This window comes from Eubalaena glacialis, chromosome 11 (assembly GCF_028564815.1).
Source record: "Eubalaena glacialis isolate mEubGla1 chromosome 11, mEubGla1.1.hap2.+ XY, whole genome shotgun sequence".
Taxonomy (NCBI): domain Eukaryota; kingdom Metazoa; phylum Chordata; class Mammalia; order Artiodactyla; family Balaenidae; genus Eubalaena; species Eubalaena glacialis.
This window is the reverse complement of record NC_083726.1, coordinates 23,345,813-23,368,668: the sequence shown is the minus strand read 5'-3', so window position 1 is coordinate 23,368,668 and position 22,856 is coordinate 23,345,813. Positions and strand designations below refer to the sequence as shown.

The 22,856-nt window shown below is 41.1% G+C and overlaps 1 protein-coding gene and 1 non-coding gene across 4 annotated transcripts; both read left to right on the top strand.

Moving 5' to 3' along the window:
• The first annotated feature begins 1,893 nt into the window (after positions 1-1,893).
• Positions 1,894-8,018, top strand: SLC25A3 (solute carrier family 25 member 3). Of its 3 annotated transcripts, none has more exons than XM_061205073.1 (8): positions 1,894-1,999; positions 2,247-2,407; positions 3,719-3,840; positions 5,076-5,255; positions 6,009-6,190; positions 6,841-7,013; positions 7,486-7,596; positions 7,680-8,018. In XM_061205073.1, exons 2-8 carry the CDS (start codon positions 2,251-2,253, stop codon positions 7,838-7,840), a joined length of 1,086 nt encoding a protein of 361 aa, XP_061061056.1. In that variant the 5' UTR covers positions 1,894-1,999; positions 2,247-2,250; the 3' UTR covers positions 7,841-8,018. The 3 variants fall into 3 exon arrangements, with proteins under 3 accessions (XP_061061056.1, XP_061061057.1, XP_061061058.1); XM_061205074.1 differs by lacking the exon at positions 1,894-1,999 and adding an exon at positions 2,017-2,135; XM_061205075.1 differs by lacking the exon at positions 1,894-1,999 and adding an exon at positions 2,017-2,145.
• Positions 6,521-6,769, top strand: LOC133101839 (small nucleolar RNA SNORA53). Its single transcript, XR_009702728.1, has one exon. It is a non-coding gene; the product is annotated as a small nucleolar RNA SNORA53 (small nucleolar RNA).
• Positions 8,019-22,856: the final 14,838 nt, after the last annotated feature.

Here is a 22,856-nt window from a genome sequence, read left to right as displayed (position 1 = left end):
CTACTCTGAGCCCTTTTTCCACTAAGCCCATCCTTGGGCATGATCATAAGGAGCCCAAGTGCAGCAAGAATTCTAAGTCGGTTTAGCCAGAATCTCCCAAACTTGATATCTGATCACCCTTGATACCTGATCAAATTCCTCATCTCCCAAGTGATGTCTGATAACCTTGGCCTGCCTTCTGCAAGAATCCTGTGAGGTCAATTTAGCAAGAATTACCCTAATCTCTCAGTAACTTCCCATCCACTGATGCCCCACCCCCCCCACCCCACCCAACCTCAGACCCCAGCTCTGCTCCTTGGCTAAAAATCTTCAGTTTTAGAAATTATTTCACTGAGAACTAACAGAACACAAATTTCTTTTGCTTAAGCCACTCAGTCTGAGGTACTTTGTTATGACAGCCTTTAGCAAACTAATACAGCGGATTTTGACTTAGTGATGAGTGATTAGAAAACCAAACAAATGCCAAAAGTGACAATTATTACCTCTAGAGGAAAACAGATCGTTCAAGATTAGAAATATAATTACAGCATTCACCATGGCTTACTATATATAGTAGTCATCATAATGTGAACACTAAATATTGATCTCACCAAAATTATTATTGAACTCTATTCAAAGGATGGGGAATTGAAAAGATTGAAGCCCATGATATCTGCTTTTTAAAGAAAATGTCCAGTTTCTTTCTTAAGAGGATAACATTTTAAATTTTTCTAATATTGTAATGCTAATTTTCTACAAAAATCTTGCATGTTTATATAGGAACGGAGTTTTAGTCAATATTGCTACCATTGGCATACATGACAGCTCAATTTTTCAAGTCCATTTAATAAAACAAACAAACAAAAAAGGAAGAAAAAAGAAGAAGAAGAAATTATCTCACTGAGTTTTCACAAACTCTGCAAGATATGTATTACTCCCATCCAGGACCAGCTGCAAAATCTGCAGGGCCCAGTGCAAAATGAAAAACACAGGGTCTCTTGTTCATTAAGAATTTCAAGACGGTCACAGCAGAACATTAAACCAAGCATAGGCCCTGCATAACTGTATAGGTAGCAAGCCCATGAGGCCAGCCCTGCTTCCACCATTTAAGAAACAGGTACACAGAGATCAAGTAAATTCCCAAGGTTACTTTAACAGTAGCTGGGAAAATGTCAGAGCCAGAATTCTAACAGAGGTTTGACCCCTACTAATCTCTTCCCAATTAAACTAGTCCTTTCTTTGTTTAACTGAATCTAATGAAGATTTTCTAAATTTATTAAAAACAAAATCTGCTGTCAGTCACTTTCACTCTAGTTCACCCCTGTACTCCCAGGTGTTAAAAATAATTTATTGAATGCTTTAATGTGTTATATAAACTATTGTGATGAAGCAGCAAGCTGTCTTAAGAGTTCTTGCTACACATTTCCTTTTAAAATACTCTCCTAAAGTCTGATGGAAAATTCAGACATGTCTATGTGTAATGTCAATGGATGGAACTTAAAAAAAAAAAACGTACCATAATAGCAGAAGCTGACACAAAAACTGTACTGCAGTGACATTCTAACCGCAAACCGAAATATTTATCATCGCGTATTCGGATTTTTCTTTTTAGGTGACTAGTATATCGGGGCTCATTTAAATGAAAAGAAGGGAAGCCCCAGATTCCAGGAGAGACGTTTGAAGGTGAAGGGACAAAAAGAGGAGACCACGAGCACAAACCCTCACAACTCAAAAACACCGGCCCGGAATGCGCGCCTGCGCAAAAAGAACCCTCCTGCGCAGAAGCCGGGCCGGAAGGGCTAGGGCGAGTGGGGCGGGGATAAGGTTGCTAGGAGAACGCGATGACGTTAGGGCCTCGGCGCTCTTCTTCGCCAATGGGTGCCGCCAGTCTGTAGTGACGCGCTGTGTGCGTCACGCTGACGACGCGCGAAGGGCACAGATCTAAAGATCCGGAGGACGTTCGGCCTCTCAGAGCCCCAGCCTTTCCGAGGGACCGGTGGTGTGTTCGCCATCTTAGGGAGTGAGTGTGGCTTGGCCTTCCCTGCAGTGCGTGCGGGGAGCGGAGCGCGGAGACCCGGTGGGGCGCTTCTTTGGCTGTAGGCCCCGTTGGCCTTCTCCGTTGGGGAGGCCGCGGTGACCTCCTCAAGGGCGCGGAGGTGGGAAGAGGCAAGACCTGGGTGCGGGGGTGGTCCCAGGGTGCAGGTGACTTTAGCCGGCCTAACGGCCCCCTTTGCCTTTTCTCTGACCGCCGCTTCCTCTTCCCCTAGGAAGATGTTCTCTTCCGTGGCGCACTTGGCGCGGGCGAACCCCTTCAACGCGCCCCACCTGCAGCTGGTGCAAGATGGTCTCGCGGGGCCCCGCAGCAACCCCGCCGGGCCCCCGGGCCCACCCCGCCGCTCCCGCAAGCTGGCAGCCGCCGCTGTGGAAGGTGAGGTCAGACCCTGTCCCGATACGGTTGTCAGGTCCCCTCGGCCTTCGTGGCGTGCTCGGCCCGGAGGACAGGGAAGGACGGCGCCCTGCCCGCGACACCGCAGGACGGCGCCCAGTTGCTTGTCCGAGGATGTCAGCTCGTTCCGCCCGAAGCCGGGTGTCGGATCCTTGGCCCTCCCTCAAGGGCGTGGAAGGGTCTAGGCCCTGCTCCCTCCGTGACCTCCGCGTCCTCGAGGGAGTGGAGGCATAGAGGCCGTGATTAGCTCCTTATCTTCGCCGTGAGCTAACTTGGTCAGCCAACTAGGCATTGGGTAAAGTCTTCATTCCTAACCACTGGCCACCGCAGTTCTAACTGTATTATCAGTTCTTTGATTTTGCTTTCACTTTCTTTTTAAAAATATTGCTTCCTCCCTTTAGTATTCCCGGAGTCTAATATTAGTTGACACAAGGTATGTGTGGTAAGTGGGTAACTCTTGTTTTAATGCGCCTGATTGACTTGTGGGCCCGGAGAGACCATAGAAAGGATATAATAATTGATAGGAATCCCTTTGATCTTATCTCTCGGGTTTCTTGATGGTTAGACCCAACTTTATTTTAATTGTGTATATTTTAAATCCCAGTGGAGTGTATTTACAGAGAAACCTGAAAACCGAATTGCAGGAGTACAGAATATGTTATCTACCTTGTACCTGTGAAATGTAAAGATTTAAAAAAAAAAATTATTATGTGTTTCTGTTCTGTCTTTAGTGTGAGGAAAAAACCCTGACATCGTCATTCGGACCTTTAATTTAGACAGTTAAATCTATGGTCATTTGTGTAGTAAATGTATTTGACTGCAGGAATTTATGTTTATCTAGTTTTACACTATAGGGATCCATAAGTGGGGATAGTGTTTACTTGTAAATGGTGGCCAGAGCTGTTCAGTTGTGATAATACTTTTTCACAGGGAAACGTAGTTCTCTTGCATTCCCATGGCTTTAGTCATCTCTGAAGAAATATTTATTTGATTTTTTTTTTCAATCAAACAGAGCAGTATAGCTGTGACTATGGATCTGGCAGATTCTTTCTTCTCTGTGGGCTTGGAGGAATTATTAGTTGTGGCACAACACATACAGCATTGGTTCCTCTAGATCTGGTTAAATGCAGAATGCAGGTTTGTTTTTGCATGTTGGACTAAATAAAACATTGTTGAAGCATGGCTGTTACCTGTTAACAAGCTGTGTGAAAACCTAACTGTCCAGGAGGTAAGTTGATAACCAGTAACATGAGTATTATATTAAAATGCATGGTGTGTCTTGTCTCACTACAGAGTACAGTTGTGAATATGGCTCCGCGAAGTTTTACGCACTGTGTGGCTTTGGTGGGGTCTTAAGTTGTGGTCTCACACACACTGCTGTTGTTCCTCTGGATTTAGTGAAATGCCGTATGCAGGTTTGTATTGAGATGACAGCATTGAACATCTTTTCTGTGTGTGACTTAATTCCAAGTAATATTAAAGGACTTCACAAATGAGAAGAATGAAGACATTACGACTGCCAGAAATTTTAGTAGCAAACTCAAATTTCTTTAACTCATGATTTTTACTTTAATTAGTGTTTTAAATCCAAGAAATACCTCTTTTAAAATAAGAGTGAAGGTAGATTGTTGATCTCAGACTCTGCCTGTAAGTGGTTTTTGCTGCTGGGCTGAATTCTGCCTAGAGTTCTTCAAGGCCTATTGATTCTTTTTTGCTCTGAATAGTCATTTTACAAGCACTTACATGTCAGAGTAGGCTATCATTCTTTGTGTATTATACGATGTAACTTCATGTCTCTTATTTATTGATAAGATCAAGGCAGAGAACACTGTAGATTAAAAAACTCTGTATAGTGTTTAAAATTTGTGGGCATAGCTTCTTGCATATTTATTTACATAAAAGGTTTTCTTTTACAATTAAAATGTCTTAATTAGGATTATTGAAACACAAATAATCAAACATCAAAAATTTATTTGTCCCAAACAGGATTAGAGGTCTACTTACCTAAAAGAGAAAGGAAGGTGAAATATTAGCAGGGAGAGGAAGGTGATGTATACCAGCCCTTCTAGTACTGGCAGAAATAGATAAGATTTTTACCCCCATTAGTTATACCTTTGCTAAAACTTCTTATGCATGTCTCTTAAAGGGAATTTAATTTCTTAACTCAAAAGAGGGTTTTCATGTCGATGTACCTTTTTAACTTGTATTTAATTTGTCTTAAGTTCACAAAACTTTATAATCACTTAATGGGCTAGCATATATCAAGGATATAGACTTATCTATTGTTTATGAAGTAGCTTTAAGACTAATTTTTAAGTGGTAAAAAGAGTTGGGTGGTGGAAAAATCTCTTGTGTCAGTTCTATCGTGTATTGTAGGAATTTTATCCTCTTAACTAACCCTCCAAGACTTAAGTCTGACTGCAAGAAAGCTAGACCTTACTGTACAAAAAGTTACATTTTACAAAGATAATAGTAGACCTTAAGCTGATATCATGCAGTGAACTTGTATTTACCCACCTTTTGTGTAGTTACTAAAGTTTATATTAGAAGCAAAAGGAAAAACTAATAATAACAAAATTAAATGTTTGTGAGAAGTGTTATTATCTCTTTGGTACATTTAATTTTTTTTTTCTTCTTGTTTTAAATAAAGGTGGACCCACAAAAGTACAAGGGCATATTTAATGGATTCTCAATTACACTCAAAGAAGATGGTGTTCGTGGTTTGGCCAAAGGATGGGCTCCGACTTTCATTGGCTACTCTATGCAAGGGCTCTGCAAATTTGGCTTTTATGAAGTCTTCAAAGTTTTGTATAGCAACATGCTTGGAGAGGTATGTAATTTAACTTTGAAATTGAAAAGTCCTCAGCTTTTGGGGACTTCCCTGGTAGTCCAGTGGCTAAGACTCCACGCTCCCAATGCAAGGGGCCCAGGTTCGATCCCTGGTCAGGGGACTAGATCCCACATGCTGAAACTAAGACCCGGCGCAGCCAAATAAATAAATAAATATTTAAAAAAGAAGAAAAAGGAAAAAAAAGTCCTCAGTTTTTAACTTAAAGTATAAGACCAAAAAGGATCTTAGATTTTTGTTTGACTCACCTTGTTTTAGAACTGAGGAAATAGTCTCAGAAAGGGTGAACAGTATGTTTCAAATCATAAGGCTGTTTTTTGTGTTTTTTGTAACATCTTTATTGGAGTATGATTGGTTTACAGTGTTGTGTCATAAGGCTGTTTTAACATAAACAGGATAAGAAAAAGAAACTATTTCATTAGATTTCAGTGCTCTTTTTATTATGCTATGCTGCTTTCCAAATAAGTTGGATTTGAGTTTTTTAAAGAGAAGGACTGTAGTATTCCTGTGTGAGTTCCAGGGTCAACTATGCTTCGCACCTAGACATTCAAAAAATATTCACAGTGTACTATGGTTGATGAGGTTATGAGAGATACTCAGTCTCGTGTGTTATCTGTGGACTCTGTGATAAACACTTAAAATGTCTGAAATTTAACTGTTTCCTAGAACTGTCTCTTAAATTGAGAACAGCCAGTGCAGCAGCAATTCTTGTTTCTCCTTATGTTTTTCATGTAGGAGAATGCCTATCTCTGGCGCACATCACTATATTTGGCTGCCTCTGCCAGTGCTGAATTCTTTGCGGACATTGCTCTGGCTCCTATGGAAGCTGCTAAGGTTCGAATTCAAACCCAACCAGGATATGCTAACACTTTGAGGGATGCAGCTCCCAAAATGTATAAGGAAGAAGGCTTAAAGGCGTAAGTAAACATTTGCCTAAATATATAGTATAAAAATACTCATTTGAGAAAACCGCATTTGTTAGCATTAAACCTGCCAGACTTTCTCTTTTTCATATCTCTTTCCCCCTCACATAGAACATAAACTCTAGGGGCAAGGATAAGTTGATACATGGCTTGAACCCTGAATTAAGGGTTTTTTTTTCCCCTAAAGTTAGAATCATTTGTCAGTCTACAAATGACTTGATATTTGACCTAAATATTAACTCTTAACTTGGGGGTTGGGGAGTGCCCTTGTTAGAATTCTTGTCATCTATGTTCACAGTTAAGAATTTGCATATAGTCAGGCCACACATGCTTCCTTAGATCCACCTTTGTGGATGCCAATCTTGAGCTGAGTTCTACTTGTAAACTTACTGTTTCTTGTAGTTCCAGTCAAAGAAACATCCAGCAACTTTTTTGGTTGTATAGTCAAAGGTGCTTGAGTCATTGGCATGTGAGATAAATATACCTGCATGTTAGTCTTAGGTTCTGATAGAAATGACATGCAGTGGTGCTGCCATTTTGTTACTATCAGGACTTGACTGGTGTGCGGACACTTCTGTTAATAATGAAAAAGTCTGCTAGATGAATATATGCAACTGAGTAAAATAAGTCTTCTGATTTCCTAGATTCTACAAGGGGGTTGCTCCTCTCTGGATGAGACAGATACCATACACCATGATGAAGTTCGCCTGCTTTGAACGTACTGTTGAAGCATTGTACAAGTTTGTGGTTCCCAAGCCCCGAAGTGAATGTTCAAAGCCAGAGCAGCTGGTTGTCACATTTGTGGCAGGTTACATAGGTATGAATTATTTAGAACATGCTTGTCTGTGAAATTAAGAATAATCATTTCCAGTATTGGCCTCTTTTGTGAGGGAAAAATATTCCAAAGAAGTTTTATCTTTCCATTGCGTTTTATATACTCTTCAGGATTCACAAATACTTGCTAATTCATTCCTAAAATAATTGTCTTGTGGTTTGCATGTCATAATTAAGCTCGGGAATGTATTGACTTCACTGCTGTGCCTTTTTCTGTTGTTTTTCCAATAACAAATTTTTAATACAAGAGAAAGTGTTAAAATCTCAATATGACTTGAGGGATTGTTCTGTTTTACATAGGGTAGACTGCTTCATAACTTTTCTTGTCAGTCTCACTCTAAAATATTTTTTTAAACACAAGAAAATTTTATTACTTATGAAAAGGTTGTTGGCTGTGATGTGAGAATTTTTTTTAACTGACCCCATATTGGATCATTTATCTTGACTTTGTTCAGCTGGAGTCTTCTGTGCCATTGTTTCTCACCCTGCTGATTCTGTGGTGTCTGTGTTGAATAAAGAGAAGGGTAGCAGTGCGTCTCTGGTCCTCCAGAGACTTGGATTTAGAGGTAAGATTTTTTTTTTTCTCCCATCTAAAGAAAGAATAACACTTTGGAGTATATTTTTCACTCACATTTCATATTTTATCCAGGTGTATGGAAGGGACTGTTTGCCCGTATCATCATGATCGGCACTCTGACTGCACTGCAGTGGTTCATCTATGACTCCGTTAAGGTCTACTTCAGGCTCCCTCGCCCTCCTCCACCTGAGATGCCAGAATCTCTGAAGAAGAAGCTTGGGTACACTCAGTAGATGAAAGCAAATGTGGACTGAATCTGCTTGTTGATCAGTGTTGAGGAAAATGCAGAAGGAACTTTTATATATTTGACAGTGTAGGAAATTGTCTATTCCTAATATAATTACTGTAGTACTCTTGCCAGAAGCAAGAGTTTCAAACTTACTGTTGAAATAAACCCAACTGTTGATGATTTGTCTGTGACTTGATAATTATTTTTAAAACTAGTTTTTAAAGAATTAACCCTAAAATGGAAAGAATTATGCATACATTAAAACCTCAAGGAAAAAAATTCACTGTTGGTTGAATGCTATGATCCCTACTCATAAATTGTCATATGTTTCGGGATTTGTCACTCAAGGGAGTTCTTACATTTTTAGGAACCATGCCCTAAATTTTTAAAAACAATTGTTCAGTTTGAGTATGGATAAATATTCATTTGTGGTTTATTTTGACAAGTACATTTCAGTATATAATCAAATTTTTGCAACACTTACTATACTTTTAAAAATCCTAATCAGTGTGCTAATCCTTACTTGTAAAAGAAGGTAATCTAAATTAGGCTGTTTCTTAGAATGGTAGTTTTTTAAAAGGACCAAAACATTTGATAGCTAAAAACTATTTCAGGTAACTTAATTCTCCTCACACAGATCTGACTTTCTAAATTACAAAAAAAATTACTATAAACTATTTCCAGTTTTGTTTTTAAGAAAGGTACCTGCTTGACACCTGGAGTAGGTGAATGCCCCTGGGACGGTGGCACTTTGGCATATTCAAGCATCTGGAATTTGGCTTAAGCCCAAATTGATTTTTTAAAAGCTAGAAAGTAAGCCACTGTTTAGTTTTCCCTTGTATTTTGCTTAGGAAGTATAAAAGCCCAATCTGTAATATAGTTTATTTTTTCAAGTCTGATTACATTTTACCTTGAGGCCTTTGGGTATAATATCTGGATTGAGTTGACAGTCCCTGTGTAAAGTATGCAGATGGGACCTCAGGAAAAAAACTTTGAAGGAGTCTAAACAGGAAGAGAAATGTTTTCATTACAAACCCGTGTCATAAGGTCAGTGAACTAAATTTAGAAACCAGGTGTATCTCATTGCATGTTAACTTCTCTCTATCATCATCACCTGGTCTTGTTTAAGGTTCCAGCCTTATTTTACCTGTGTTGCAGAGAAAAAGGAGGGGTTATGGGTGTAAATTTGGACCAAACTGGCAAAAGGTAGAGCTGCGGTCTGAGCCCAAGCAAATGATGGCTGTGGCAGTTGGTGTCATCAGTGTGCATTAGTTAACTGCTGTGTAACAAATCATCTGAAATGTAATGGCATGAGACGATATGATCTCAAGCTTTCTGTGGGTCAGAAATTCAGGAGCATTTGTTGGACTCTTCTGCTTCTGTGTCTCATGAAGTTATGATCAGATGGTAGCTCTGGGGTCATCTCCAAAGGCTTTTTCACATCCGGCTAGAGGGAGATTCTTTGAGCATCTCCCTGTTAGTGGCTCAGTCTTTCCTCAAAATCCACAGCATGGTGGCTTTAGGGCAACTGGACTTATTTCAGGGCTCTGAAGTGGAGCCAGGCAGAAGCTGGATCTTTTATAGGACTTAGCCTTGGAAGTCCTAGCATCACTTCCACTATACTCTTGGTCACCAGAAGTCCCAGAAGATCAAATCCCAGCTTCATGGAAAAGGAACACAGACTCCACCTCCTACTGGGAGGAGGGTCAGTCACATTGTAAGAGCCTGTGGGATTTGATATATATGTATATTGGGCCAATGCAGAGGTGGACTGTGGATTTAAAAACTTTAGGGTATGCAGTTCAGCCAGCCTTCACCATGAGAGATTTCCACTGCCAGCCAGGATTCAAGTTTTATTTTCAAGAGAAGCAATAGGTTTCATTTGTGGGTATTGACATAAAGTATGCTGTGTTCAAGCTGTCAAGAATTGCTTGCTATTTGTAGTTAGAGAACTTTCAAAGCTATTGCTGAGAGGTAAAACCATTTCATCCTCAAAATTCAATTAAGATGCCCACTTAAAATGTGAATTCCCATTTTGTATTTTAAAATTTATTCATGCTGAAAATAAAGATTCTAATAAGGATATTTTAACATTGTTTTTTCACATTTGGCTTTAAGAAAATGTTAATTCCACAAAGCAGAACCCAGTGGGATGAGTATATGTGATTAGTTGTTTAATTGAATTATGTCTTAACACTAGGACATAATTAGTAGTTTCCAGAGGGATCAAATAAAATTCAACTTGTCTCTAAGAAACTCTAAGAAAGCCAGATTTTTGCTAAATTATCTGGTGACATGTACAACAAAACTGAAAAACTTAACAGCTTAACCAAATCTCCATTGTGTGAAAGCTTCGTGAAATGTTTTGATACCATTTTGGGGAAAGTGTCCACAATATTCATCAAGTTTGGTGCATGGCAGTCAGTCTTGCTGCTAAATTAGGAGTTACATACTGTTTCTTCAACATAAATTATATAATCATATTGTTTATACAATTTTTATCATTTACATGATAAATCAATAATTGTTAAAAATCCCAGATACCATGTGGATAAGAAACTGATTGCAAACTTTGAGGAATCTGGAGTTCACAACTGAATGCTGTGCCTCTTGATATATCAAACAATGATGTACCTTAGTAAGCTAGCTACTCTTAACAGCTCTCACCTCAGATATTATCTACTGAATCATTTTCTCTTGCAAGGCAGCCCTGACTTCACATCCTCCGAAGTGGTCATAGGAGGTGCATGAGATGTTCACCTCACATTGATACTGTTTATGAATCTTTGGTGACTTGAATTTCCTAGAAAGCAACTATTCCAAGGTTTTCATGTGTGGTTTTATAGACTATAAAGTGCCATGCATGCAACAGTCACTTAAAGGTTGGCTATACTGAATGAAAGCTTAGAGGATGTGTCTCCTACATAAGATAAAATTCCTACCTAATATACCGTGATTTGATGTACAAGTCAGCTAGGTTTCTTTGTGGAACGCAGCATATGCAAGATTTGAAGATGGAGGATAATTCATGTTAGGGGCAATATCTATCATTTCAAGACCCATGATCTCAACACCAGGAGGCTGTATCAACCAAGGTTAAAACAACTTTTTTAGACATCATTAATCTGAAAATACTGTAATCAACTTTTAATCATGGATAAACAATTCTTCACTGATTTTATTGACTGCACAACTGGTTAGACTTTAAATAGTATTAAAGCAGGGAAATTCCACAGAAAGCTGAAGATGACTCACCCGTAAGAGACCATATCTATTATTGAAGTGATTAATTTTACATTTTCTACTGTTGGGAAACAGATCCAAAGTTTTCCATTCTATATTTGCCTCCAAAGCTATCTGTCTTGAAAACAAAATCATGACAATGAACCTAGTGACATTCCAGATTTGAGGGTTCCTTCAAGAAAGTCCCGCTCAGGATGGCTACCAAATTACTGATAGATTTGTGAATCATTAAAATAATGAGTAGAATAGCACCAAACAAGATGAGTGCCTCATTTATTTGGCACTGATAGAAATTAAATTTTTTTTTTTTGGCTGTGCTGTGTGGCTTGCGAGTCTTAGTTCCCTCACCAGGGATTGAACCTGGGCCCCGGCAGTGAAAGCGCCGAGTCCTAAGCACTGGACCACCAGGGAATTGCCCAGAAACTAATATTTTTTGTTAATGAATTTTCAGATAGTTGAATTTATATTTTTAAGTGCTGAAATTTTTCTTTTTTTTGAACTTTTGAATTTTATTTATTTATTTATACAGCAGGTTCTTATTAATTATCCATTTTCTACATATTAGTGTATACATGTCAATCCCAATCTCCCAATTCATCACACCACCACCAGCCCCCCTGCCGCTTCCCACCTTGGTGTCCATACGTTTGTTCTCTACATCTGTGTCTCAATTTCTGCGCTGCAAACTGGTTAATCTGGACCATTTTTCTAGGTTCCACATATATGCGTTAATATACGATATTTGTTTTTCTCCTTCTGACTTACTTCACTCTGTATGACAGTATCTAGATTCATCCACGTCTCTACAAATAACCCATTTTCGTTCCTTATTAGGGCTGAATAATATTCCATTGCAAATATGTACCACATCTTCTTTATCCATTCATCTCTTGATGGGCATTTAGGTTGCTTCCATGACCTGGCTATGGTTGTCTTTTCATCTTGTTTGTAGCTTCCTTTGCTTTGCAAAAGCTTTTAAGTTTCATTAGGTGCCATTTGTTTATTTTTGTTTTTATTTCCATTACTCTAGGAGGTGGGTCAAAAAAGATCTTGCTGTGATTTATGTCAAAGAGTGTTCTTCCTATGTTTTCCTCTAAGAGTTTTATAGTGTCCAGTCCTACATTTAGGTCTCTAATTCATTTTGAGTTTATTTTTGTGTATGGTGTTAGGGAGTGTTCTAATTTCATTCTTTTACATGTAGCTGTCCAGTTTCCCCAGCACCACTTATTGAAGAGACTGTCTTTTCTCCATTGTGTATCCTTGCCTCCTTTGTCATAGATTAGTTGACCATAGGTGCGTGGGTTTATCTCTGGGCTTTCTATCTTGTTCCATTGATCTATGTTTCTGTTTTTGTGCCAGTACCATATTGCCTTGATTACTGTAGCTTTGTAGTATAGTCTGAAGTCAGGGAGTCTGATTCCTCCAGCTTCGTTTTTTTTCCCTCAAGACTGCTTTGGCTATTTGGGGTCTTTTGTGTCACCATACAAATTTTAAGATTTTTTGTTCTAGTTCTGTAAAAAATGCCGTTGGGGGGCTTCCCTGGTGGCGCAGTGGTTGAGAATCTGCCTGCCAATGCAGGGGACACGGGTTCGAGCCCTGGTCTGGGAGGATCCCACATGCCACGAAGCAACTCGGCCCGTGAGCCACAATTACTGAGACTGCGCGTCTGGAGCCTGTGCTCGGCAACGAGAGGCCGCGATAGTGAGAGGCCCGCGCACCGCGATGAAGAGTGGCCCCCGCTTGCCACAACTAGAGAAAGCCCTCGCACAGAAACGAAGACCCAACACAGCCACACATACATACATAGATAAAAAGAATGTAAGCAGACAAGAATATCATTAAAAAAAAAAAATGCTGTTGGTAGTTTGAGAGGGATTGCTTTGAATCTGTAGATTGCTTTGGGTAGTACAGTCATTTTCACAATACTGATGCTTCCAATCCAAGAACATGGTATATCTCTCCATCTGTTTGTATCACCTTTAATTTCTTTCATCAGTGTCTTACAGTTTTCTGCATACAGGTCTTTTTTCTCCCTAGGTAGGTTTATTCCTAGGTATTTTAGTCTTTTTGTTGCAGTGGTAAATGAGAGTGTTTCCTTAATTTCTCTTTCAGATTTTTCATCATTAGTGTATAGGAATGCAAGAGATTTCTGTGCATTAATTTTGTATTCTGCAACTTTACCAAATTGATTGATTAGCTCTAGTAGTTTTCTGGTGGCATCTTTAGGATTCTCTATGTATAGTATCATGTCATCTGCAAACAGTGACAGTTTTACTTCTTCTTTTCCAATTTGTATTCGTTTATTTCTTTTTCTTCTCTGATTGCCATGGCTAGGACTTCCAAAACTATGTTGAATAATTGTGGTGAGAGTGTACATCCTTGTCTTGTTCCTGATCTTAGAGGAAATGCTTTCAGTTTTTCACCATTGAGAATGATGTTTGCTGTGCGTTTGTCATATATGGCCTTTATTATGTTGAGGTAGGCTTCCTCTGTGCCCACTTTCTGGAGAGTTTTTATCATAAATGGGTGTTGAATTTTGTCAAAAGCTTTTTCTGCATCTATTGAGATGATCATATGGTTTTATTCTTCAATTTGTTAATATGGTGTATCACATTGATTGATTTGCGTATATTGAAGAATCCTTGCATTGCTGGGATAAATCCCACTTGATCATGGTGTATGATCCTTTTAATGTGTTGTTGGATTCTGTTTGCTAGTATTTGTTGAGGATTTTTGCATCTATATTCATCAGTGATATTGGTCTGTAATTTTCTTTTTTTGTAGTATCTTTGTGTGGTTTTGGTATCAGGGTGATGATGGCCTCATAGAATGAGTTTGGGAGTGTTCCTTCCTCTGCAATTTTTTGGAAGAGTTTGAGAAGGATGGGTGTTAGCTCTTCTCTAAATGTAATGGTAGAATTCACCTGTGAAGCCATCTGGTCCTGGACTTCTGTTTGTTGGAAGATTTTTAATCACAGTTTCAATTTCATTACTTGTGATTGGTCTGTTCATATTTTCTATTTCTTCCTGGTTCAGTCTTGGAAGGTTATACCTTTCTAAGAATTTGTCCATTTCTTCCAGGTTGTCCATTTTATTGGCATAGAGTTGCTTGTAGTAGTCTCTTAGGGTGCTTTGTATTTCTGCAGTGTCTGTTGTAACTTCTCCTTTTTCATTTCTAATTTTATTGATTTGAGTCCTTTCCCTCTTTTTCTTGATGAGTCTGGCTAATGGTTTGTCAATTTTGTTTATCTTCTCAAAGAACCAGCTTTTAGTTTCATTGTTTTTTGCTATTGTTTTCTTTGTTTCTATTTCATTTATTTCTGCTCTGATCTTTACGATTTCTTTCCTTCTACTAACTTTGGGTTTTGTTTGTTCTTCTTTCTCTAGTTCCTTTAGGTGTAAGGTTAGATAGTTTATTTGAAGTTTTTCTTGTTTCTTGAGGTAGGCTTGTATTGCTATAAACTTCCCTCTTAGAACTGCTTTTGCTGCATCCCACAGGTTTTGGATCATTGTGTTTTCATTGTCATTTGTCTCTAGGTATTTTCTATTTTCCTCTTTGATTTCTTCAGTGATCTCTTGGTTATTTAATAACGTATTGTTTAGCCTCCATGTGTTTGTGTTTTTTACGTTTTTTTCCCCCTGTAATTGATTTCTAATCTCATAGCATTGTGGTCAGAAAAGAGGCTTGGTATGATTTCAATTTTCTTAAATTTACTGAGGCTTGATTTGTGACCCAAGATGTGATCTATCCTGGTGAATGTTTCATAAACACTTGAGAAGAAAGTGTAATCTGCTGTTTTTGGATGGAATGTCCTATAACTATCAGTTAAATCTATCTGGTCTATTGTGTCATTTAAAGCTTGTGTTTCCTTATTCATTTTCTGCTTGGATGATCTGTCCATTGGTGTAAGTGAGGTGTTAAAGTCCCCCACTATTACTGTGTTACTGTCGATTTCCTCTTTTATAGCTGTTAGCAGTTGCCTTATGTATTGAGGTGGTCCTTTGTTGGGTGCATATATATTTATTCTGCTCTGCAGTAGTTATTTCCACTATTTTATCTTCCAGGTCACTTATCCGTTCTTTTGCCTCAGTTATTCTGCTCTTGATCCCTTCTAGAGTATTTTTAATTTCATTTATTGTGTTGTTCATCGTTGCTTGTTTCCTCTTTAGTTCTTCTAGGTCCTTGTTAAATGTTTCTTGCATTTTCTCTATTCTATTTCCAAGATTTTGGATCATCTTTACTATCATTATTCTGAATTCTTTTTCAGGTAGACTGCCTATTTCCTCTTCATTTGTTAGGTCTGGTGGGTTTTTACCTTGCTCCTTCATCTGCTGTGTGTTTTTCTGTCTTCTCATTTTGCTTATCTTACTGTGTTTGGGGTCTCCTTTTCGCAGGCTGCAGGTTCGTAGTTCCCGTTGTTTTTGGTGTCTGTCCCCAGTGGCTAAGTTTGGTTCAGTGGGTTGTGTAGGCTTCCTGGTGGAGGGGACTAGTGCCTGTGTTCTGGTGGATGAGGCTGGATCTTGTCTTTCTGGTGGGCAGGTCCACGTCAGGTGGTGTGTTTTGGGGTGTCTGTGGCCTTATGATTTTGGGCAGCCTCTCTGCTAATGGATGGGGCTGTGTTCCTGTCTTCCTAGTCGTTTGGCATAGGGTGTCCAGCACTGTAGCTTGCTGGTCGTTGAGTGAAGCTGGGTCTTGGTGTTGAGATTGAGATCTCTGGGAGATTTTCGCCATTTGGTATTATGTGGAGCTGGGAGGTCTCTTGTGGACCAGTGTCCTGAAGTTGGCTCTCCCACCTCAGAGGCACAGCCCTGATGCCTGGCTGGATCACCAAGAGCCTTTCATCCACACGGCTCAGAATAAAAGGGAGAAAAAATAGAAAGAAAGAAAGAAAGAAAGAGGATAAAATAAAATAAAATAAAGATAAAATAAAATAAAGTTATTAAAATACAAAATAAAAATAATTATTAATAAAAAAATATTTTTTAAGTAAAAAACAAATAAACGGACGGACAGAACCCTAGGACAAATGGTGAAAGCAAAGCTATACAGACAAAATCTCACACAGAAGCATACACATACACACTCACAAAAAGAGGAAAAGGGGAAAAAATAATATATCTTGCTCCCAAAGTCCACCTCCTCAATTTGGGATGATTCGTTGTCTATTCAGGTATTCCACAGATGCAGGTACATCAAGTTGATTGTGGAGCTTTAATCTGCTGCTTCTGAGGCTGCTGGGAGAGATTTCCCTTTCTCTTCTTTGTTCGCACAGCTCCCAGGGTTCAGGTTTGGATTTGGCCCCGCCTCTGCGTGTAGGTCGCCTGAGGGCGTCTGTTCTTCGCTCAGACAGGACGGGGTTAAAGGAACAGCTGATTAGGGGGCTCTGGCTCACTCAGGCCGGGGGGGGGGAGGGAGGGGTACGGATGTGGGGCGAGCCTGCGGCGGCAGAGGCCAGCATGACGATGCACCAGCCTGATGCGCGCCGTGCGTTCTCCCGGGGAAGTTGTCCTTGGATCACGGGACCCGGGCAGTGGCAGGCTGCACAGGCTCCTGGGAGGGGCGGTGTGGAGAGTGACCTGTGCTAGCACACAGGCTTCTTGGTGACCGCAGCAGCAGCCTTAGTGTCTCATGCCCGTCTCTGTGGTCCGCGCTGATAGCCGCAGCTCGCGCTCGTCTCTGGAGCTCCTTTAAGTGGTGCTCTTAATCCCCTCTCCTCGCGCACCAGGAAACAAAGAGGGAAGAAAAAGTCTCGTGCCTCTTCGGCAGGTCCAGACTTTTTCCCGGACTACCTCCCGGCTAGCCGTGGCGCACTAGCCCCCTTCAGGCTGTGTTCACGCCGCCAACCCCAGTCCTCTCCCTGGGATCCGACTGAAGCCCGAGCCTCAGGTCCCAGCCCCCGCCCACCCCGGCGGATGAGCAGACAAGCCTCTCGGGCTGGTGAGTGCTGGTCGGCACCGCTCCTCTGTGCGGGAATCTCTCCGCTTTGCCCTCCGCACCCCTGTTGCTGTGCTCTCCTCCGTGGCTCTGAAGCTTCCCCCCTCTGCCACCCGCAGTCTCCGCCCGGGAAGGGGCTTCCTAGTGTGTGGAAACCTTTCCTCCTTCACAGCTCCCTTCCACTGGTGCAGGTCCGTCCCTATTCTTTTGTCTCTGTTTTTTCTTTTTTCTTTTGCCCTACCCAGGTACGTGGGGCGTTTCTTGCCTTTTGGGAGGTCTGAGGTCTTCTGCCAGCGTTCAGTAGGTGTTCTATAGGAGCAGTTCCACGTGTAGATGTATTTCTGATGTATCTGTGGGGAGGAAGGTGATCTCCACGTCTTACTCTTCTGCCATCTTCTCCTCTCCCCTGTTGGGTGCATATATATTTATAATTGTTATATCTTCTTCTTGGATTGATCCCTTGATCATTATGTAGTGTCCTTCCTTGTCTCTCGTAACATTCTTTATTTTAAAGTCTATTTTATCTGATATGAGTATTGCGACTCCAGCTTTCTTTTGATTTCCATTTGCATGGAATATCTTTTTCCATCCCCTCACTTTCAGTCTGTATGTGTCCCTAGGTCTGAAGTGGGTCTCTTGTAGACAGCATATAGATGGGTCTTGTTTTTGTATCCATTCAGTGAACCTGTGTCTTTTGGTTGGAACATTTAATCCATTCACGTTTAAGGTAATTATCAATATGTATGTTCTTAATTGTTTTTGTAGGTCCTTTTCTTCTCTTGTGTTTCCCACTTAGAGAAGTTCCTTTAGCCTTTGTTGTAGAGCTGGATTGGTGGTGCTGAATTCTGTTAGCTTTTGCTTGTCTGTAAAGCTTTTGATTTCTCCATCGAATCTGAATGAGATCCTTGCTGGGTAGAGTAATCTTGGTTGTAGGTTCTTCCCTTTCATCACTTTAAATATGTCATGCCACTCCCTTCTGGCTTGTACAGTTTCTGCTGAGAAATCAGCTGTTAACCTTATGGGAGTTCCCTTGTATGTTATTTGTTGTTTTTCCCCTACTGCTTTCAATAATTTTTCTTTGTCTTTAATTTTTGCCAATTTGATTACTATGTGTCTTGGCATGTTTCTCCTTGGGTTTATCCTGCCTGGGACTCTCTGCACTTCCTGGACTTGGGTGGCTATTTCCTTTCCCATGTTAGGGAAGTTTTCAACTATAATCTCTTCAAATATTTTCTCTGGTCCTTTCTCTCTCTCTTCTCCTTCTGGGACCCCTATAATGCGAAGGTTGTTGCGTTTAATGTTGTCCCAGAGGTCTCTTAGGCTGTCTTCACTTCTTTTCTTTTCTTCATTCTTTTTTCTTTATTCTGTTCTGCAGCAGTGAATTCTACCATTCTGTCTTCCAGGTCACTTATCCATTCTTCTGCCTCATTTATTCTGCTATTGATTCCTTCTAGTGTATTTTTCATTTCAGTTATTGTATTGTTCATCTCTGTTTGTTCTTTAATTCTTCTAGGTCTTTGTTAAGCATTTCTTGCATCTTCTCGATCTTTGCCTCCATTCTTTTTCCGAGGTCCTGGATCATCTTCACTATCATTATTCTGAATTATTTTTCTGGAAGGTTGCTTATCTCCACTTCATTTAGTTGTTTTTCTGGGGTTTTATCTTGTTCCTTCATCTGGACATAGCCCTCTGCCTTTTCATCTTGTCTATCTTTCTGTGAATGTGGTTTTTGTCCCAGAGGCTGCAGGATTGTAGTTCTTCTTGCTTCTGCTGTCTACCCTCTGGTGGATGAGGCTATCTAAGAGGCTTGTGTAAGTTTCCTGATGGGAGGGACCTGTGGTGGGTAGAGCTGGGTATTGCTCTGGTGGGCAGAGCTTAGTAAAACTTTAATCCGCTTGTCTGCTGATGGGTGGGGCTGGGTTCCCTCCCTGTTGGTTGTTTGGCCTGAGGCAACCCAACACTGGAGCCTACTCGGGCTCTTTGGTGGGGCTAATGGCAGACTCTGGGAGGGCTCACGCCAAGGAGTACTTCTGAGAACTTATGCTGCCAGTGGCCTTGTCCCCGTGGTGAGCCACAGCCACCCCCCGCCTCTGCAGGAGACCCTTCAGTCTCCCCTGGGGTCACTGCTCCTTTCCCTGGGTCCCGTTGCACACACTACTTTGTGAGTGCCCTCCAAGAGTGGAGTCTTTGTTTCCCCCAGTCCTGTCGAAGTCCTGCAGTCAAATCCCACTAGCCTTCAAAGTCTGATTCTCTGGGGATTCCTCCTCCCATTGCTGGACCCCCAGGTTGGGAAGCCTGATGTGGTGCTCAGAACCTTCACTCCAGTGGGTGGACTTCTGTGGTATAAGCGTTTTCCAGTTTGTGAGTCACCCACCCACCAGTTATGGGATTTGATTTTATTGTGATTGCACCCCTCCTACCATCTCACTGTGGCTTCTCCTTTGTCTTTGGATGTGGGGTATCTATTTTGGTGAGTTCCAGTGTCTTCCTGTCGACGATTGTTCAGTAGTTAGTTGTGATTCTGGTGCTCTCACAGGAGGGAGTGAGAGCATGTCCTTCTACTCTGCCATCTTGAACCAATCCAGCCTGAAATTTTTCTTTTTAAATATTTTTCATGTCTAAAATGCATTATTGTGTCTGATCAAGTTGATTACATGGAACATAATTTACATTTCATTTGGTATCATCATTATGAACATCAAATACTGCATTAGGATGTACTACAGTGATAACTTTCCCTGTGGGCTATAGAGCTGTTTTCCAAAAAGCAGTTCCATAGTATGTAATTTTTTGTTATATTAATTAATGGCTTTGCCCTTTTTCAGATATGCCAGGCACTTTAGATATATTAATGCTAATATTCACAGCAGTGCTATAAGGTAGATATTATTATTTACAGATGAAGAAATTAAGGGTCACAGATATTAAATTTGTCCGAGGCCACAGAACTAGGCAGAGCTAGGATTGCAACCTAGTATCTCTGATTTCATACTCTCGTGTTTCTACATATTAAAACAGAGATGAATCAAATATTGTTCCAAAAAATATGTCTTTTGCCACTGTAATTATGGGGAAATCCATCACAAAAAATCATTATGGTTTGGAATAAGAACTCAAATACCCGTAACACAAATACTTGCTGTATCTAGTAACACAGTCACCATATATAATGGATTCTATTCCTAGTATTTAAGGCAAATGCATACAAGCACTTACTCTGTGCAACGGTGTGCTAGGTGCAAAGGGATATCACTTTTTAATTTTTTTAAAATTTTTGGCTGGGTTGGGTCTTTGTTGCTGTGCGTGGGCTTTCTCTAGTTGCGGCGAACAGGGGCTAACTCTTTGTTGCGGTGCATGGGCTTCTCATTGTGGTGGCTTCTTTTGTTGCGGAGCACGGACTCTAGGTGCGCGGGCTTCAGTAGTTGCAGCATGCGGGCCCTAAAGTGCAGGTTCAGTAGTTGTGGCGCACAGGCTTAGCTGCTCTGCGGCATGTGGGATCTTCCTGGACCAGGGATCGAACCTGTGTCCCCTGCATTGGCAGGTGGATTGTTAACCACTGAGCCACCAGGGAAGTCCCAGCATATCACTTTTAAAAACAGAATACGTGATATGAGTAATCAAGAAACTCATGATCTAGTTTCAGACACCCATGAAACCATTTGCAAAGAACGATGGACACTTAGTGCTTAAATAAAGTTTTAGCAATAAAATTGTGAGGGAGACTTCAAGTGCTACAGCAGTTCAGGAAAGAGAAAATAATATGGAGTCAAAGAAGCAGGGAGAAAGTTTCTTGGGGCTCAACTTAGAACTATGTGAATCAATTTTAATGCTAACTCTTTAATGGCAAAAAGCCCAAGGCTTGGGGATGAGCCATTCTGGTGTAAGAATTTATAAACTTGAGACTCATCCTAGAAGCGGCCAAGATGGTGGAGTAGGAAGGCCCTGAGCTCTCCTCCTCCCACAGACACACAAAAATTACAACTATCTAAAGCGCAATTGTTGATGAGAACTACCTGAACGCTAGGAGAAAAGATATTCTACAACTGAAGATATAAAGAAGGAAGCACAATGATACAATTAGGAGGGTCAGAGATGAGGTATACTAAAGACCCATACTCCAGGGTAGGTGACCCACAAATGGGAGGATAATTACAACTGCAGAGTTTCTCCCCCAAAAGTGAGGGGTCTGAGCTCCACTTCCTGCTCCCCAGACCCAGGGGTCCTGCTCTGAGGAGACAAGCCCCCAGAAAATTTGGCTTTGAAGGCCAGTAGGGCTTACTTTTGGGAAACTCGGAGGGGCTGGGGGATATAGACTCCACTCTTAGAGTACACACAAAATCTCATATGCTCCAAGACCCAGTGCAGAAGCAGTAGTTTTAAAGGAGCCTGGGTCAGACCCACTGGCTGATCTTGGAGAGCCTCCTGGAGAGGCAGGAGGCAATTAAGACTCACTCTGGGGATGTAGACACCGGCAGCAGCCATTTTGGGGAGCTCATACCCCCACGAGAACACTGGTGCTGCCAAGTGTCATTTTGGAATCCTCCTTCTAGCTTATAGGGTCTGGACCCGGCCCTGTCTGCCAGCTGCTAGGGACCAGAATTGGGACACTGCAAGCCACACAGCTAGCTAGGTGGGGACACAACAGGACAGCTTCCCTGGGATTCAGCTGCCCTGGAACCCAGCCCTGCCCACCAGAGAGCCCAGGATCTGTCTCCAACCCGCGTCCACCAGTGGGCCAGCACTAGCCCCGGGACCTGGCCTCACCCATCAGGAGGTGGTCACCAGCCCCAGGACCCCATGGGTGCTGGCTCTACCCACCTGTGGGTTGACACCAACTCTGGAACACCTAGGGCACTGCCACCAGAGACCCTGGGACCTGGCTCTGCCCATCAGCAATTCCACTCCTGGGTGTTTAACCAAAGAAAATAAAAACACTAATTTGAAAAAATATATGCACCCCCTATGTTCATTACAGCATTATTCACAATTGCCAACATATAGAAGCAACCTAAGTGCCCATCAATAGATCAATGGATAAAGAAGATGGGGTATATATGGGGTATACCATATATCACAATGGGGTATATATCACATATCACAATGGGGTATATATCACAATGGAATATTAGTCATGAAAAGGAATGAAATCTTGCCATTTGTGACAATATGGATGGACCTAGAGGGTATTATACCAAGTGAAATAAGTCAGACAGAGAAAGACAAAAATACTGTATGATTTCACTTATATGTGGAATCTAAAAAACAAAACAAATGAACGAACATAACTAAGCAGAAACAGACTCGGAGATAGAGAACAAACAGGTGGTTGCCAGAGGGGAGGGGGGTGGGAGGGGAGAGAAATAGGTGGGGAGATTAAGAGGTACAAACTTCCAGTTACAAAATAAATGAGTCATGGGGATGAAATGTAGTGTGGGGAATAGAGTTAATAATTATGTAATATATTTTCATGGTGACAGAAGCAACTAGACTTATCATGGTGATCATTTTGAAATGTATGAAAAAATCAAATCAGGGAAAGTTCCCTGGCAGTCCAGTGGTTAGGACTCCGCGATTTCACTGCCGGGTGCCTGGGTTCAGTCCCTGGTGGGGGAACTATCCTGCAAGCCACTTGGTGTGACAAAAAACAAACAAAAAAAATCAAATCACTATGTTGTGTACCTGAAACTAATGTAGTGTTGTAGTGTTGCAGGTCAGTTATACTTCAAAAACAAACAAACAAACAAATTCATAGAAAAAGAGATCAGATTTGTGGTTATCAGAGGTGGGGGGTGGGGGAGGGGGATTGGATTAGGTAGTCAAAAGGTACAAATTTACAAGATAAA

What these genes read in the sequence shown, in the direction of transcription:
- SLC25A3 (XM_061205073.1), top strand. Translation starts at nt 2,251, where the DNA reads ATGTTCTCTTCCGTGGCGCACTTGGCGCGGGCGAACCCCTTCAACGCG. An exon ending in AAGGAAGAAGGCTTAAAGGC is followed by an intron (nt 6,191 to 6,840) that starts GTAAGTAAACAT and finishes CTGATTTCCTAG; the next exon opens with ATTCTACAAGGGGGTTGCTC. An exon ending in CCAGAGACTTGGATTTAGAG is followed by an intron (nt 7,597 to 7,679) that starts GTAAGATTTTTT and finishes TATTTTATCCAG; the next exon opens with GTGTATGGAAGGGACTGTTT.